This window comes from Eubalaena glacialis, unplaced genomic scaffold (genome assembly GCF_028564815.1).
Source record: "Eubalaena glacialis isolate mEubGla1 unplaced genomic scaffold, mEubGla1.1.hap2.+ XY H_4, whole genome shotgun sequence".
NCBI lineage: Eukaryota > Metazoa > Chordata > Mammalia > Artiodactyla > Balaenidae > Eubalaena > Eubalaena glacialis.
The window spans coordinates 445251-464655 of NW_026871158.1; the positions used below are offsets into that span (position 1 = coordinate 445251).

General features: G+C 39.6%; 1 protein-coding gene across 1 annotated transcript in view; it reads left to right on the top strand.

Annotated features, from left to right (window-relative positions):
* Positions 1 to 19405, top strand: part of LOC133083033 (protein WWC3-like) — a 42700-nt gene that overhangs the window by 17448 nt on the left and 5847 nt on the right. The window contains exon 12 of the mRNA XM_061179694.1: positions 19074 to 19238. Coding sequence (XP_061035677.1) covers positions 19074 to 19238 — 165 coding nt within the window. The remainder of the gene's footprint in view (positions 1 to 19073; positions 19239 to 19405) is intronic.

The window sequence follows — 19405 nt, forward strand, 5'->3', positions numbered from 1 at the left end:
TCCTCAAGTCCATTCTCTACGTCTGCGTCTTTATTCCGGTCCTGCCCCTAGGTTCTTCAGAACCAGTTTTTTTTTTTTTTTTAGATTCCATATATATGTGTTAGCATGTGGTATTTGTTTTTCTCTTTCTGACTTACTTCACTCTGTATGACAGATTCTAGGTCCATCCACCTCACTACAAATAACTCAAGTTTCGTTTATTTTTATGGCTGAGTAATATTCCGTTGTATATATGTGCCACATCTTCTTTATCCATTCATCTGTTGATGGACACTTAAGTTGCTTCCATGTCCTGACTATTGTAAATACAGCTGCAGTGAACATTGTGGTACATGACTCTTTCTGAATTATGGTTTTCTCAGGGTATATGCCCAGTAGTGGGATTGCTGGGTCGTATGGTAGTTCTGTTTTTAGTTTTTTAAGGAATCTCCATACTGTTCTCCACCGTGGCTGTATCAATTTACATTCCTACCAACAGTGCAAGAGGGTTCCCTTTTCTCCACACCCTCTGCAGCATTTATTGCTTGTAGATTTTTTGATGATGGCCATTCTGACTGGTGTGAGGTGACACCTCATTGTAGTTTTTTGTTTTTGTTTTATTTAATTTTATTTCTTTATTTAATTTTGGCTGTGTTGGGTCTTCGTTTCTGTGCGAGGGCTTTCTCTAGTTGCGGCAAGTGGGGGCCACTCTTCATCGCGGTGCGCGGGCCTCTCGCTATCGCATCCTCTCTTGTTGCGGAGCACGGGCTCCAGATGTGCAGGCTCAGTAATTGTGGCTCACGGGCCCAGCTGCTCTGCGGCATGTGGGATCTTCCCGGACCAGGGCTCGAACCCGCGTCCTCTGCATTGGCAGGCAGACTCTCAACCACTGCGCTACCAGGGAAGCCCCTCATTGTAGTTTTGATTTGCATTTCTCTAATGATTAGTGACGTTGAGCATCCTTTCATGTGTTTGTTGTCAGTCCGTATATCTTCTTTGGAGAAATGTCTATTTAAGTCTTCTACCCATTTTTTGGATTGGGTTGTTTGTGTTTTTGATATTGAGCTGCTTGTAAATTTGGGAGATTAATCATTTGTCAGCTGCTTCATTTGCAAATATTTTCTCCCAATCTGAGGGTTGTCTTTTCATCCTGTTTATGGTTTCCTTTGCTGTGCAAAAGCTTTTAAGTTCCATTAGATCCCATTTGTTTATTTTTGTTTTTATTTCCATGTCTCTAGGAGGTGGGTCAGAAAGCATCTTGCTGTGATTTATGTCATAGTGTTCTCCCTATATTTTCCTCTAAGAGTTTATAGTGTCTGGCCTTACATTTAGGTCTTTAATCCATTTTGAGTTTATTTTTGTGTATGGTGTTAAGCAGTGTTCTAATTTCATTCTTTTACATGTAGCTGTCCAGTTTTCCCCGCACCACTTATTGAAGAGGCTGTCTTTTCTCCATTGTATATTCTTGCCTCGTTTATCAAAAATAAGGTGATCATATTTGCGTGGGTTTGTCTCTGGGCTATCTTGTTCCATTGATCTGTATTTCTGTTTTTGTGCCAGTACCATACTGTCTTGATTACTGTAACTTTGTAGTATAGTCTGAAGTCAGGGAGCCTGATGATTCCTCCAGATCCATTTTTCTTTCTCAAGATTGCTTTGGCTATTTGGCGTCTTTGGTGGCTCCATACAAACTGTGCAATTTTTTGTGCTTGTTCTGTGAAAAATGCCCTTGGTAGTTTGATAGGGATTGCATTGAATCTGTAGCTTGCTTTCGGTAGTAGAGTCATTTTCGCAATGTTGATTCTTCCAATCCAGGAATATGGTCTATCTCTCCATGTGTTTGTATCATCTTTAATTTCTTTCATCAGTGTCTTACAGTTTTCTGCATACAGGTCTTTCGTCTCCTTAGGTAGGTTTATTCCAAGGTATTTTATTCTTTCTGTTGCAGTGGTACATGGGAGTGTTTCCTTAAATTCTGTTTCAGATTTTTCATCATTAGTGTATCGGACTGCAAGAGATTTCTGTGCATTAATTTTGTTTCCTGCTACTTTACCAAATTCATTGATTAGCTCCAGGAGTTTTCTTGTAGCAGCTGTAGGATTCTCTATGTATAGTATCATGTCATCTGCAAACAGTGACAGCTTAACTTCTTCTTTTCCAATTTGGATTCCGTTTATTTCTTTTTCTTCTCTGATTGCTGTGGCTAAAACTTCCGAAAGTATGATGAATAATAGTCGTGAGAGTGGACAATCTTCTCTTGTTCCTGATCTTAGAGGAAATGGTTTCATTTTTTCACCATTGAGAACGATGTTGGCTGTGGGTTTGTCATATATGGCCTTTATTATGTTGAGGTAAGTTCCTTCTATGCCTAATTCTGGAGGGTTTTTATCATAAATGGGTGTTGAATTTTGTGAAAAGCTTGTTCTGCATCTATTGAGATGATCATATGGCTTTTCTCCTTCAATCTGTTAATATGGTTTATCACATTGATTTGCATATATTGGGATAAATCCCACTTGTTCATGGTGTATGATCTTTTTAGTGTGCTGTTGGATGCTGTTTGCTAGTATTTTGTTGAGGATTTTTGCATCTGTGTTCATCAGTGATATTGGTCTGTAGTTTTCTTTCTTTGTGACATCTTTGTCTGGTTTTGGTATCAGGATGATGGCCTCGTAGAATGAGTTTGGGAGTGTTCCTCCCTCTGCTGTATTTTGGAAGAGTTTGAGAAGGATAGGTGTTAGTTCTTGTCTAAATGTTTGGTAGAATTCGCCTGTGAAGCCATCTGGTCCTGGGCTTTTGTTTGTTGGAAGTTTTTTAATCACACTCTCAATTTCAGTGCTTGTGAGTGGTCTGTTTATATTTTTTATTTCTTCCTGGTTCAGTCTAGGAAGGTTGTGCTTTTAGAATTTGTCCATTTCTTCCAGGTTGTCCATTTTATTGGCATAGAGTTGCTTGTAGTAATCTCTCATGATCCTTTGTATTTCTGCAGTGTCAGTTGTTACTTCTTTTTCATTTCTAATTCTATTGATTTGAGTCTTCTCCCTTTTTTTCTTGATGAGTCTGGCTAATGGTTTATCAATTTTGTTTATCTTCTCAAAGAACCAGCTTTTAGTTTTATTGATCCTTGCTATCGTGTCGTTGATTTCTTTTTCATTTATTTCTGATCCGATCTTTAAGATTTCTTTCCTCCTGCTAACTTTGGGGGTTTTTTGTTCTTCTTTCTCTAATTGCTTTAGGTGTAAGGTTAGGTTGTTTATTTGGGGTGTTTCTTATTTCCTGACGTAGGATTGAATTGCTATAAACTTCCCTCTTAGAACTGCTTTTGCTGCATCCCATAGGTTTTGGGTCGTCATGTTTTCATTGTTATTTGTTTCTAGGTATTTTTTGATTTCTTTGATTTCTTCAGTGATCTCTTGTTTATTAAGTAGTGTATTGTTTAGCCTCCATGTGTTTGTATTTTTTACATGTTTTTTCCTGTAATTGAAATCTAGTCTCATAGCGTTGTGGTCAGAAAAGGTTCTTGATATGATTTCAATTTTCTTAAATTTACCAAGGCTTGAATTGTGACCCAAGATATGATCTATCCAGGAGAATGTTCCATGAGCACTAGAGAAGAAAGCGTATTCTGTTGTTTTTGGATGGCATGTCCTATAAATATCAGTGAAATCCAACTTGTTTAATGTATCATTTAAAGCTTGTATTTCCTTATTTATTTTCATTTTGGATGATCTGTCCATTGGTAAAAGTGGGGTATTAAAGTACCCTACTATGATTGTGTTACTGTCGATTTCCCCTTTTATGGCTGTTAGTATTTGCCTTATGTATTGAGGTGCTCCTATGTTGGTTGCATAAATATTTACAATTGTTATATCTTCTTCTTGGATTGATCCCTTGATCCTTATGTAGTGTCCTTCTTTGTCTCTTGTAATAGTCTTTATTTTAAAGTCTATTTTGTCTGCTATGAGAATTGCTACTCCAGCTTTCCTTTGATATCCATTTACATGGAATATCTTTTTCCATCCCCTCGCTTTCAGTCTGTATGTGTCCCTAGCTCTGAAGTGGGTCTCTTGTAGACAGCATATATACGGGTCCTGTTTTTGTATCCATTCAGGCAGTCTGTGTTTTTTGGTTGGAGCATTTAATCCATTTACATTTAAGGTCGTTATCAATATGTATGTTCGTTCCTATTTCCATTTTCTTAATTGTTTTGGGTTTGTTATTGTAGGTCTTTTTCTTTTCTTGTGTTTTCTGCCTAGAGAAGTTCCTTTAGCATTTGTTGTAAACCTGGTTTGGTGGTGCTGAATTCTCTTAGCTTTTGCTTGTCTGTAAAGTTTTAATTTCTCTGTCGAATCTGAATGAGATCCGTGCTGGGTAGAGTAATCTTGGTTGTAGGTTTTTCCCTTTCATCACTTTAAATATGCCTTGCCTCTCCCTTCTGGCTTGCAGAGTTTCTGCTGAAAGATCAGCTGTTAACTTTATGGGGATTCCCTTGTATGTATTTTGTTATTTTACCCTTGCTGCTTTTAATATTTTTTCTTTGTATTCAATTTCTGATAGTTTGATTAATATGTGTCATGGCATGTTTCTCCTTGGGTTTATCCTGTATGGAACTCTCTGCGCTTCCTGGACTTGGTTGACTATTTCCTTTCCCATGTTAAGGAAGTTTTCAACTGTAATCTCTTCAAATAGTTTCTCAGACCCTTTCTTTTACTCTTCTTCTTCTGAGACCCCTATAATTCGAATGTTGGTGCGTTTGATTTTTGCCCAGAGGTCTCTGAGACTGTCCTCAATTCTTTTCATTCTTTTTTCTTTATTCTGCTCTGCAGTAGTTACTTCCACTATTTTATCATCCAGGTCACTTATCCGTTCTTCTGCCTCAGTTATTGTGCTATTGACTCCTTCTAGAGAATTTTAAATTGCATTTATTGTGTTGTTCATCTTTGTTTGCTCTTTAGTTCTTCTAGGTCCTTGTTAAACGTTTCTAGTATTTTCTCCATTCTATTTCCAAGAATTTGGATCATGTTTACTATCATTACTCTGATTTTTTTCAGGTAGACTGCCTATTTCCTCTTCATTTGTTTGGTCTGGTGGGTTTTTACTTTGCTCCTTCATCTGCTGTGTGTTTCTCTGTCTTCTTATTTTGCTTAACTTACTGTGTTTGGGGTTTCCTTTTCGCAGGCTGCAGGTTCGTAGTTCCTGTTGCTTTTCGTGTCTGCCCCCAGTGGATAAGGTTGGTTCAGTGGGTTGTGTAGGCTTCCTGGTGGAGGGGACTAGTGCCTGTGTTCTGGTGGATGAGGCTGGATCTTGTCTTTATGGTGGGCTGTGCCATGTCTGCTAGTGTGTTTTGGGTTGTCTGTGAACTTGGTATGATTTTAGGCAACCTCTCTGCTAATGGGTGGGGTTGTGTTCCTGTCTTGGTAGTTGTTTGGCATGGGGTGTCCAGCACTGTAGCTTGCTGGTCACTGAGTGGAGCTGCGTCTTGGCGTTGAGATGGAGATCTCTGGGAGAGCTTTCGCCGTTTGATATTACATGGAGCCGGGAGGTCTGTGGTGGACCAATGTCCTGAACTCGGCTCTCCCACCTCTGAGGCACAGGCCTGACACGCGGCCGGAGCACCAAGACCCTGTCAGCCACACAGCTCAGGAGAAAAGAAGGAGAGAGAGAGAGAGAGGGAGGGAGAGGGAGAGGGAGGAGGGAGGAGGGAGGAGGGAGGAGTGAGGGATGGAAAATAAAGTTATTAAAATCAAAAAAATTATTGAAAATTTAAAAAATTAGAAAGTAATTAAACAGAGAAAAATAAAAAGAAAGAAAGAAAAGCACAACCAAACCAAATAACACATCCACCGATGATAGCAAGTGCTAAAACCTATACTAAAAAATGGACAGAGAGAACCCTAGGACAAATGGTAAAAGCAAAGCTATACAGAGAAAATCACACCAAGAAGCATACACATACACACTCAGAAAAAGAGAAAAAGGAAAAGAAAAAATATATATATATATATATATTAAAAAAAAGAAAGACGAGAGCAACCAAATAAATAAATCTACCAATGATAATAAACTTTAAGTACTAAACTAAGATAAACATAAAACCAGAAAGAAATTAGGTGCAGAAAGCAAACCCCAAAGTCCACCACCTCAAATTTGGGATGATTCGTTGTCTATTCAGTATTCCAGAGATGCAAGGTACATCAAGTTGATTGTGGAGATTTAATCCTCTGCTCCTGAGGCTGCTGGGAGAGATTTCCCTTCTCGTCTTTGTTCACACAGCTCCTGGGGTTCAGCTTTGGATTTGGCCCCGCCTCTGCGTGTAGGTCGCCTGAGGACATCTGTTCTTCGCTCAGACAGGACAGGGTTAAAGGAGCAGCTGATTCGGGGGCTCTGGCTCACTCAGGCCGGGGAGAAGGAGGGCTATGGGATGTGGGGGGAGCCTGCAGCCGCAGAAGCCAGCGTGACGTTGCACCAGCCTGAGGTGTGCCGTGTGTTCTCCCAGGGAAGTTGTCCCTGGATCACGGGACCCTGGCAGTGGCGGGCTGCACAGGCTCCCGGGAGGGGAGGTGTGGATAGTGACCTGTGCTTACACACAGGCTCCTTGGTGGCTGCAGCAGCAGCCTTAGCGTCTCATACCTGTCTCTGGTGTCCTCACTGACAGCCGCAGCTCACGCCCATCTCTGGAGCTCATTTAGGCGGTGCTCTGAATCCCCTCTCCTCGCGCACCCCGAAACAATGGTCTCTTGCCTCTTATGCAGTTCCAGACTTTTTCCCAGACTCCCTCCCGGCTAGCTGTGGTGCATTATCCCCCTTCAGGCTGTGTTCACGCAGCCAACCCCAGTCCTCTCCCTGGGACCTGCCCTCCAAAGCCTGGGCCTCAGCTCCCAGCCCCCACCGGCCCCGGTGGGTGAGCAGGCGTCTCCGGCTGGTGAGTGCTGGTCGGCACCCATCCTCTGTGCGGGAATCTCTCCGCTTTGCCCTTTGCACCCCTATTACTGCGCTCTCCTCCGTGGCTCCGAAGCTTCACCCCACTGCCCACCCCCATCTCCGCCAGCGAAGGGTCTTCCTAGTGTGTGTAAACCTTTCCTCCTTCACAGCTCCCTCCCACTGGTGCAGGTCCCGTCCCTATTCTTTTGTCTCTGTTGTTTCTTTTTTCTTTTGCCCTGCCCAGGTACGTGGGGAGTGTCTTGCCTTTTGGGAGGTCTGAGGTCTTCTGCCAGCGTTCAGTAGGTGTTCTGTAGGAGTTGTTCCACAGGTAGATGTATTTCTGATGTATTTGGGCGGAGGAAGGTGATCTCCGCGTCTTACTCCTCCGCCATCTTGAAGGTCTCCCCTGTAAGTCCACTTTTAATTTCTGGGAAAAGTAAGTGGGGCTTTCAGTGTAGCCCTGTGGCATCATAGTCCATGTATATTATTGTGCATTCCAAGCAAAGGCAAAAAGATATTGGTCATCAGGATGTACAGGGATACTAAAGAATGCACTGCAGAAATCTTTCACAGTAAAGAAGTCACTATTTTAGGGACATAGGACAGTAAGGTATGGGTATTTGGCACTACAGAATGGCAGGGAAGATGATAGCACTGATAGATCTCAAATCTCGTACAAATCTCTAACTCTTGCCATTAGATTTTTAACTGGCAGAATGGGAGTGTCACAAGGGCTAGTGTAAGGCACAATAAGCCCTTTCTTAATGTAAGCTGATACCAAAAGTTCTATTTCTTCTGTGTTTCCCTCCTCGATAGGTATTGACTAATATTGGACAGGGGTTTATTTAGGTCTGTGGTAATTTTAATGGCTGCTGCAGAATGTATTTTCCCTATGTCAGTAGGATCAAGTGACCCCAATTCTTCAGGTACTAAGCCTGGCAGTTTTTCTTGTTCAGCATCACTGTCAGTCACAAACGTTATATGATGAAGAAATCTGAGTAATCTTCTAGGGCTAAAACCATTTCTCCCTTAACAGTAGAAGAAATATGAGCATCATAAGTTTCTAATAAATCTATACCTATCAGGTGCATAGGGGTATTTTCTACTAGGAAAAAGGAGTGCCTTCGTTTAAGTTCTCCTAAGTATAATTCTAAAGGTAATGATTTAAGGGTCTTAATATTTGCATTAGAAACCCCTACCATCTGTACCGAGGTATTAGAGAGAGAGAGAGAGCCTTTAATTTTGATAGGGCTCAAAATGTAAAAGGTAGCCCCTGTATCTATTACCGCTTTAATTGTTTTCTCGTCATATAATCGTTTATGTTTCTGCCAGAGTGTTAGAGAGGAGAAGGGGAAAGACTCCCCATGTTCCCTCAGATCAGCCTTACTCTTGTTTAACTTGAAATTACAGTCAATATCTGGTTTCCCTTCTAGGTCTCTCTTTTCTTTTCTTGCAGTTTCCCCAGTAATGACCCGGTTTTTTTTCAGTAAAAGCAAATTTCAGAATTTACCAGTCGTGGATTGAATAGGGTTGGGTTAACTTTAGACTGACATTGATTATTTAATTGTTGCAACTGAATGTTCATAATTTTTATAGAGGCATCTTTTTCTTTTTAATACTTTTGAAAAGTTGGTCAGCCAACATGACAAGGGCATTTGTATGTGATACAGACAAATCATGTCTAAATGATTAACATGCCTAAATCATGTCGTTTAGAGTAGGCGATTCCTCATCTAGACCGTCTAAAAAGATGGAGTTAAGCAAAGAATCATCTTGGTGGTTAAAGAATGATTCAGGTGTCATGCCGGAATATTGTTTAAAAGTTTCCTTGAACCTCGCATAGTAATCCAGGATTGGTTCATCTCGTGTTTGTTTACGTTGCTGAATCTTTGACCAGTCAGCAGTTTTTGGAAAAAGCTCTGTGATAATTCTGAGTAATTTATGAGCTAACTCCTTGCATTCACCTTGAGCCTGTGGGCTGTATAAATCAAAATTTGTTAAGGGGGTCTCTCCATCCTGCTTTCTCTATTTATTCCTTTGTTTGACTTTTAGAAACTAATAGCTGTATTAATTGATATAAATCTGAAAACCTGGGCTTAACAGGTTTGGACGATTAGCTCAAATTCCTTAGCAAATCCCAATGGATCTTGACTACATTCGAGAAAGTCCTTAGGTAAAACTAAGTTCTGCTCGGGTCCCGGATGTGTATGTAAGCACAGAGTACAGTTCACCTCTTCCTGTAATAGGTTTCTCCTTCAAGGGAGCTATGAGTACTTCTGATCTTATGTCTTCCTTTCCTGGGGAAGGGGAAGCAGCAGGAGGATGGGTTGGTGGAAGAGAGAGAGAGAGCGCGTCTGGGTTAGGCACTTCGGATAAAGGAGGATATAAAGAAGGAACAGAGTGAGAGACAAGGTTAACGCTAGTGGCTTTTAAAAATTCTAGTATCATTTTGAGCAACCTTTTGTTGATTTTTTGTGAAGAAGTCACTTTATCATTTCCCCTTTTAGAAGCGTCTAAATACCAATTGAAATAAGCATTCCATTTCTGTTTGACCTTTCTCTAGCTGCATATGCAAAAAAAAAAACTTAGTTTTCAAATGTCAAAACAGACCCAATTTGGCCATTTAAGGTTGAGATCTCTTACTCTAATTTCCCTAATTCGGTTGGTCCTTGTATTGTACGTGAATCTGGCTAGAGTGTTAGTGTGGAGGCTGGCTTTCTGACACTCCGTGTTTCTCTGTTTGAGAGTATCTGTTTCCCATTTTAAAGTTGAATTTGTTGGGGATAAAATTTTCCATTGAAATTGTGGGGTGGGCCAGTGTGCTGCTTGTGAGTCTAACTCCTCCGGGGTTTTGCCCTAAAGTCGTTTTAGCTCCTTTTACGTGTCTTGGGTTTTCCCTCTGGTAGTGTAAGACCACCACAATGCTCAGAACTTATTCGCGTTCCCAGCAGAGCAAGCTTTCATTAAAATGAGTGGGTTTCCGAATAGGGATGGTTGCACAGTTCAAGGACTTGCCTCCACCACTCCTGCAAGTTAATTTTAGAAAACCAGACATCTCAAGTGAATGAATTTAGCACTTTTCTACGTATGGGAAGATACAAGAGTCTGGACTCACTGAAAGCATTCCTTTGATATGCACCTTAGCTATCTAGGGTCAGAATCATGTTCTTTCCCATCCTGAGTCCCCTCTGGGTGCACCATTGGGGGCGGCTCTAGTGGCTGAGGGCTTGATGGTGGGCTTCCTGTTTTTATCTTGAGTTCCCTCAGGGCTCAGCATTGGGGGCAGCTGTAGTGGCTGATGGCTGTTGTTCACTGATATGGCAGGTGGCATTCTTAGTCCACAGCTTCATAAGTATTTTTTAAAAGTTAGGTATTTCCTTTGAAGTCCTCTTTGTTTATTATTTAGTTGCATTTTGGTTTGTTTCTTTTGTTGTTTATTTGGGATCCAGTTAACAATCAAGTGTTCCATTTACTTAACATGATATAATTTCTCTTCTGATTTGTTTGAGAATACATTATAGATATCATACCCTTTTCCAGTCAAATTCTTCAGTGTGTTTTCCTGAAAACAATGATTCTGCCTCATTACCATAGTAATCGAAATCAGAAAATTAACTAATTATTACTATTATCAAATCTATAGACATATTTAAATTTAACCAATTGAAACACAAATATTGTTTAAAGAAAAAGAAAAAATTTTTTATCAAGGTTCCAATAAAGGTTTATGCTTTGCTTTTACCTCTCAAGTCCCTTTATCTTCATTATTCTGGAACATTTTTGTCTTTTATGACCTTAACATGGTTGACAAATTCAGGCCCATTATTTTGTAGGATGTCCCTCCATGTGGCTTTGTCTGATTTTTCCTCATTAGATTCAGGTTCGTGTTTTTGGCAGAAATATCTAGAAGTGACATTGAGTCATATGTATACTATCAGGAGACACATGTTGGTGAATTTGCTATACTGCTAAAGAAGTCAGCTTTATTCATGTTGTTAAAATGATGTCTGTCAACGTTTCTCCGCAATAAAATTAATATTTTTCCCTTGTAGTTAATAAGTGTCTTGTGGGGAGATCGTCCCCCTTAATTTTTAAAAGTAAATTTTTTGTTAACAAGTTTGGAATCACACCTTTGTTTTCCTCTCCTCTGTATCATAATCCAACACTGTCATTTATTTTGATGCTAGTTTTATGCTTTTAAAAGAAAACATGAAGTTGTGAATTTTAGTCTTGGCTAAAAATCCTGAAGCAGTCCTTGTAAACCATGTCCCTAGAGAGAAAACAGTTTATAGATCTAAAAATCAAAATATCGGTCAATTTTAGTCCTATTTGATTTATGTGAATGGATCCATGGTAAAAGTGTCTGATTTTAAGTTTTCTTTACATTACTTTATTGTAAACTCCTAGATTTAATCATGCCATTCTGTTTTCACAGCCAATTCTTTAGCCTAGGTCTAAGGTCCTCAACCTGATAATCACATGCCAAAGTATATGGATTTTTTTTCTTGGGGAGAGGATCCGTAGGCTTCAGTATATCTTTAACGGATCATTATGGGAACTTTTTGCATAAATTGCCGTTATTTTCCACCCACATTAGTTTATTTTTCATTTCAGCCTCAGATTGATTCCCTTAAACATCTTTTCCTTAGGTCATCACTTTGCTTAGGATGCTGTATCTTTTTTCTGACTCATCAGTGCAATCCTAGGTACTTTATCCTAACTTTCAGACCTGCTATCAGCTAAATAGATCTGATAGCCTTTTCATGGCTTTCCCCCAACCCCCTAGTCTTTTTGGTGCCACTTGAAAATTTTCTCCTGAATTTTTAAAAATTTGCTTTGTGCCCACTCTATGCCATTTCAGACTGCATTCTTTTTCCTTTTATGTCCCACATTACTCAGATTTTCTTCATGATGATTTTCCCGTAGTAATTCATCCTGAATTCCATGAGTATTTACATATTACAGTCAATACTACACTGTTACATACTGTTTTCATGTTTCTTTGGAATTCTTTAGGTATTTAATGCGTGTAACTGATCTGCTCAATGGATCATACATTTATTGATAGCAGGGACAATATATATAGTTTAATTTTTGTAGATACCAGTACCTACTCTCCAAATTTATTCTTTCCTCAAGTATTTATTGAACACCTGTTATGTACCACCGATTGCACACGCAACAGCACAGAAAAGAAACAGCCCTGCTTTCAAGAGCACGCATGCAATAGACCAAATAAATCAGTAAAGTACAATACTGATTTTTTTGAGCTTTTAAAGCTTTGATAAGTTTTTTATTGTGGCAAATATATAACATAAAAGTTACCTATTTAACCCTTTTAGGTGTATAATTTAGTGGCATTAAGTACGTTCATAATGTTGTACAGTCATTGCCATTACATTTCCAGAACTTTTCCATCATCTCAAACTGAAACTCTGTACCCATTGAATAGCAACTCCCAATTCTTCCCAAACCACGTCTTAGTAAACACTGTTCCACTTTCCGTTTCTATGAGATTGCCTAGTTTGGCTACCTCGTATAAATGCAGTCATACAATGTTTATCATTTTGTGTCTGAATTATTTCACTTAGCATATGTCTTCAGCGTTCATCCATGTTGGTTGCATCAGAATTTCCTTTCTTTTTAAGGCTGAACAGTATTCCTCTGTACATATGTGGCACATTTTGTTTATACATTCATCTGTCGATATACACTTGAGTTGCATCCATCTTTTGGCTATCATGAATAATGTTGCTAGAAAATTGTTATACAAGTATCTGTTTCAGTCCCTGCTTTCATTTCTTTTGGGTATATACCTAGAGATAGAAATGGTTCATCATATGGCAACAGTAAATTTTTTAAGAATCCATCATATTTTCTTCTACAGTGGCTGCACAATTTTGCATTCCTGTGAGCAGTGCCCTTGAAGTTCCATTTTCTCCCAGTCTTGGCCAAAACTTGTTGTTTTCTGTTTCTTTCACAAGAATTATCCTAATGGATGTAAAGTAGTATTCACTGTGGATTTGCTTTTTATTTCCCTAGGGATTCATAGTGTGATCATATTTTCATGTAGCTTAATGGCTATTTGCATATCTTCTTTAAGTTCTTTGCCAGTTTTAAAATCAGATTTGTTTGTTTTTGACTTGTAGGAGTTCTTCAGATACTTTGGTTATTAATTCTTTACTGGATACATGGTTTGGGTATATTTTCTCCCATTCAGTGGGTTGTCTTTGAGGTCTGTTGACTGTGCCCTTTTTACTTTTGTGGCCTGTGCTTTTGGTGTCGTATCTAGAACATCATTGCCACGTTGTGGCAAGGTTTCCTCCTATGTACTGAGAGGGAAATTAATGGCTATAAACTCTTACCTTAAAAAGGAAGCAATATCTCAAATCAACAAACCAAAACCTTGCAACTTAAGAAACTAGGAAAGAGGAGCAAATAAATGAGAACTAGCAGAAGGAAGGAAATAATGATTAAACCAGACATAAATAAAATAGAAATCAACCCTGCTGACAACCCTCCTGACGTAGGACTTGAGCTTCCATAATTGTGAAAAAATACTTTTCTGTTGTTTAATCTCCCTAGTCTGTGGTATTTTTTTTTAATAGATCTTTATTGGAGTATAATTGCTTTACATTGTTGGGTTAGCTTCTGCTGTATAACAAAGTGAATCAGCTATATGTATACGTATATCCCCATATCCCCTCCCTCTTGCGTCTCCCTCCCACCCTCTCTACTCCACCCCTCTAGTTGGTCACAAAGCACCGAGCTGATCTCCCTGTGCTATGCGGCTGCTTCCCACTAGCTCTCTCTTTTACATTTGGTAGTGTGTATAAGTCCATGCCACTCTCTCACTTCGTCCCAGCTTACCCTTCCCCCTCCCCGTGTCCTCAAGTCCATTCTCTACGTCTGCGTCTTTATTCCGGTCCTGCCCCTAGGTTCTTCAGAGCCTTTTTTTTTTAGATTCCATATATATGTGTTAGCATACGGGTATTTGTTTTTCTCTTTCTGACTTACTTCACTCTGTATGACAGACTCTAGGTCCATCCACCTCACTACAAATAACTCAATTTCCTTTCTTTTTATGGCTGAGTAATATTCCACTGTATATACGTGCCACATCTGCTTTGTCCATTCGGCTGTCGATGGACACTTAGGTTGTTTCTGTGTCCTGGCTATTGTAAGTAGAGCTGCAGTGAACATTGTGGTACATGACTCTTTTTGAATTACGGTTTTCTCACGGTATGTGCCCAGTAGTGGGATTGCTGGGTCGTAGGGTAGTTCTATTTTTAGTTTTTTAAGGAACCTCCATATTGTTCTCCATAGTGGTTGTATCAATTTACATTCCTGCCAACAGAGAACCTCAGACCCCAGGGAATATTCATCGGAGTGAGGTCTCATGGAGGTCCTCATCTCAGCACCAAGACAGCTCTACCCAATAGCCTACAAACTCCAGTGTTGGAAGCCTCAGGCCAAACAACCAGTGAGACAGGAACACAATCCCACTCATTAAAAAAAAAAAAAAGAGACGGCAAAAAAATACGTCACAGATGAAGGAGCAAGGTAAAAACCTACAAGACCAAATAAATGAAGAGGAAATAGGCAATCTACCCGAAAATGTAAGAGCAGACGCTGTGGTACTTTTTAAGTGCATCTGTGGCAAACTAACACAATGAAGAAGAAATGATTTGACCACCATCATGGTCAAAACACTCAAGTACTTAAGTAGAAATAAAATCCCTCAACATATTAAAGTCCATGTATTGAAAATCCATAGCAAACCTCATATCAATGTTTGCTTCACATATTATAGAGCTCTTATGTTTGGTTCAAATGTATTTATAATTGTTAAATTTTTATGAGGAATTGACATTTTTATCAATAGACTTTTCATCAATATGTCAATATTAAATTTACATATATATGAATCTTTGTATTTTGTAATGGTTTTTGGCTTGTATAGTCCCCCTTCTCTCTTCTGGTTACCATTTCCACAGAATATTTTTTCTTTTACTTTCAAGGTATCTGTGTCTTTAGATCAAAAATGGGTCTCCTGAACAATATGTTGTTGGTTTTTGTGTTATCCGTTCTGTCAGTGCATGTCTTTGGGGAGTTTAGTCTCTTTACATTTAAAGTAATTTCTTACAAGGACGCTTTCTGTTGCTATGTTGTTACTTGTTTTCTCTGTATCTTACAGGTTTTTTTGCCCATCATTTCCTCCATTTCCTCCTTCTTTTACATTTAGTTGATTTTTTTGTTTGTTTGACGTGTTTCGTATCCCGTCTCATTTCCCTTTATGTATATCTGATAGGTTTTTGTGTGTGTGTGGTTATCATGGGGATTGCATATAAGATCCTGAAGTTATAACAACCTAATTTGAATTGATACCAACTTCACTTCAGTCGTGTACCAGAGCTACTGATAATGATCCTCAGAGTGAGAAATCAACAAGATGGCAGACGAGGGAACTCTAGGCTCTCTTCCCCCATGGAAACATCAAATATATAATATTTGATCAAAATAGTTTATAAGAACTTTAGAAATGAATTAAGAACCAAGTACATGTCTAATCAAGAAAAGCTGCATTCAAAACAAGGAAATTTCATGCCATTTTGCTCACCTTTATCCCAGACCCTTTCCGGTGTAGCACAGCGTGTTTGGGAAGAAAATGCCAGTTCCCGTTTCTTCTCTCAGGCGAAGGTAATGAGTGGAACCTGCTTACAGTGTTCTGGCTTATCTGGGGACTACCCTAAGGGCTGGTTCTTGTCTTGCCAGACTCACACCACTAATGGTATAGTTTGGATATCAGCTTTGAGGCCACATATATCAGGGCTGGTGCCACAGTATGTTAGAGCTGCAGGGGGTCTGCAGTCCTGCTGTCAGCCAGGAATAAGAGGTTATAGGCAGATGAATATAACAGAAAATACGGTCCAGAAAAGAACCAGGGTGAGACTTTAGTTATATTAAGACGTTTAAAGGCAGCTGTATATGCCGGTAACAGGAATCAAAGCAAGCACAGTCCTAGGAAAGAAACGTCCTCAGACAACTTTTCTTATTGCCTGTGTCCTCCACGCTTCTGCTTATCATCTGACTGTGGTTTCCTTAAATGTGTCCAGACATTTCTGTCTTGCTGCTTTCAGTGTTACATCATTATCTTTGTTCAGTTTGATAATAATGTGTCTTGTTGTGGGTCACCCTGAGTTTACCCTACTTGTAGTTGTTAAGCTTCTTGTATTTATATAAACGTCTATTTCATCAAATGTGGAAAGTCTTCCCATGTCTTCAAAAAAATCTTTCCACTACTTTCTCTTTTCTCCTTATAAGGATCCCATAATGGTCCACTGACACAGTGTCCTATAAATCCTGTAGGCTGTGTTCACTTTCCTTCAATCTTCTTTCTTTGTTTGCTGGATTCCTTATTTTCAACTGTCCTGTCTTCCAGTTTGCCTGTTATTTTTATATCTAGTTAAATATGTCATTTTACCTCTTTAGTGAATTTCTTCATTCACTTATTGTATTTTTTTCACCTCCAGCTTTGCTTTTTTAAAAAGTAATTTATATCGTTTACTCATTATCATCATTATTATTTTATTCATATATTGTTTCCTGATTTCCTTATTTTTTGTGCATGTTTTTTTCCTTTTGCTCTTTGGACATATCTAATACAGTTATTTGAAATTGTAGATTTGTTGTCTGTGCTTGCTTTGAGATGATTTCTGTTGATTTATTTGCTTCCTTTGAATGGGCCATCTTTCCATGTTTCTATGCCTTGTGATTTTTTTTTGGTCGTTGTTGAAAATTGTACATTTGAAAAAACAGGCACTTTTCCCAGATTTTGCAGACTGTGAGCCTAGACATCACCTTGAAGTGAAAGCTTATGACCTCCCCAGTTTTTTCCTTCAGTGTGTGTTGAGTCTTTCCTTCAGTGTGTGCTGACTGACCCTGCTTTCTGCTTTCTCAATTCCCCTATATAAATGGCTCAATTTTTTGAACACTCAATTTCCCAGATTGTCTGTACCCAGCTTATTCTAGGGCTTTTTGTGGTCTATTGTATGTTTGTACCAGTAGGTCAGTCCAGCAGCAGCTTTCAGGAGTACCGCCTGCTGCTTCTGATCCTTTTCTACGACTAAGATGGGCCATGCTGCTTCTCCTGCACCTGAGAGTCAAGTTAGGCAAAACTAGTCCAAACCTTTAGCTCCCTAACATGTTAAAATGTTACAAGTAAGGTCTACCCTACTTTTTCTAGTTTAAGGGAGGGAATTGGGAACTAGGCTGCTGTCTCCTCTAAGTTAAAAGACCATGGTCAAGGGCTAGTAAAAAAAAAAAATGCTGTAAAATTTCCTACCACTTGAATATTTTTTCATTTTGAATATTTTATCATTTTTCTTCATTCATTTGCTTACTAAAGACTGCGATTGTTTGCAGAGCTCCTATAAGTCTATTTCAGCAGTGTATGGTTTTGTTTTGTTTTGAGGTATAGTTGAGTGTTTTTTGATGTTTCCATGAAGAAACAAGGACTTAGAGCTTCCTAGTTCACCATTTTCCCAAAATCACCCTGTTTTAAGAAAGCATTTTAACAGAGAGGCTAACGAACAAATAATATCATCAGGGTTTAGATTTTTAGGGATGGTGGTCATTTTAAGGCATCTCTGAGAAGGTGAGTTTTGAGTAGAGACCTTAAGGAAGGAAGTGCAGGAGCTGGGGAAGAGCATGTACTGAGGCACACAGGTGGAAGGCCTAATACGGTGAGAGAATAGCAAGGAGCATGGGCTGGGGCGATGAGCAGAAGCAGTTGTCACAGCTGAGAGCAGAGTTAGTGAAGGGACCAAATTATGTAGGGTCCACTCAGGACTCTTGTTTTTTTCTGAAAGGGGTAGGAAATTGAGGAGTAGTTTTGAGCCCAGGGGTGACGTGGTTGTACTTCAGTTTTACTGGGATCTCCATAATTGCACTAAGAATTGATTCAAGAGAAGGGTAGGCATGGAATCAGGCAGGGCAGTGAGAAGTGTATAGCACAAATGTGCTGAGTAGGAGATTATGGTGACTTGGATGAAAGGTTGGTGACAAGGGGTCAAAAAACGCCTAATTTTTTCTCTCTTCATTTTATTGAGATATAATTGACATATACACTGCGTAGGTTTAAAGTATACATCATAATGGTTGGATTTACATACATGTTAGAATGATACCAGAGTAAGTTTAGTGACCATCCATCATCTCACATAGATACAAAATAACAGAAATAGAAAAAAGTATTTTTCCTGTAATGAAAACTCTTAGAATTTACTCTCTTGACAACTTTCATATATAACATACAGCAGTGTTCATTATATTTATCATGCTGTACATACATGCTTAGTAGTTGTTTATCTTGTAACTGGAAGTTAGTACCTTTTGACTGCCTTCATTGAATTCCCCCTCCCCCAATCCCCACCTCTGGTAACCACAGATCTTGTCTGTTTTCAGTGAGCTTGTTGGTTTTTGAAATATAACTGACCTACAACCTTTTGTTAGTTCCTGTTATACAACATACTTCTATACATGTCAGAATGATCTCCACAGTAAGTCGAGTTAACATCTGTCACGACACAAAGATAGTGCACAGGTATTGGCTCTGTTCCCCACCCGGTATATTCATACCTATGATTCATTTGTTTTGTGATTGTAAGTTTGTACCTCTTAATCTCCCTCACCTATTTCTTTCCTCCCATCACCTGTCTCCCCTCTGACAATCCCCTGTTTGGTCTCTGGATTTATGACTCTGCTGCTGTTTTCTTATGTTTGTTCATTTATTTTGTTTTTTTAGATTCCACATATAAGTGAAATCGTACAGCATTTGTCTTTCTCTGTGTGACTTATTTCACTAAGCCTAATATGCTCTAGGTTCATGCATGTGCAGAATACTTGTAATTCTGAAAATTGAGCCAACACAGTTTCTCTTGGTCTAGATAATGGAGTGTGAGAGAAAGACAGGAGTCCAGGATGACACTAAGATTTTTTGCGTGAACAAATGAAAAACTTTTGGTAGAGTACAGAAATTCAGGAGTTTAGACTCCTTAAATGTGAAATGCCACTTAGACCTCCAGTGGAAATGGCAAGGTTGTTTGGTGACTACACTAATTCAATGCTTGTGTTCTAGAAAGAGTCGTGGTAAACAGTAAATTACTATCTAGGTTGATAAGGAAACCAACACAGAAGATCTCTTCCCGGAAGAGGTGGCGAGTCTGCCGAAGGAGAGGCCCGGCCGCAGGGCCCGCGGCTCGCCCTTCTCGCGGAGCAGCACCCTTGTGCGTTCCCAGACTTTCTCGCCCGGAGCACGAAGCCAGTACGTCTACAGAGTAAGTTGGGAGTCCTTTGCCACCTGCCTGGAAGGATTCTTCATCGGTCGCGGGCGGGGCTGGGCAGCAGAGGGTTGGAGCTCCCGGCTGGTCCTCACCTGCACGCAGGGTTGAGAACTCTGAGACAGGTGGAGGGGGAGACCCCACCTGCTGTGGTCCGTGGAGAC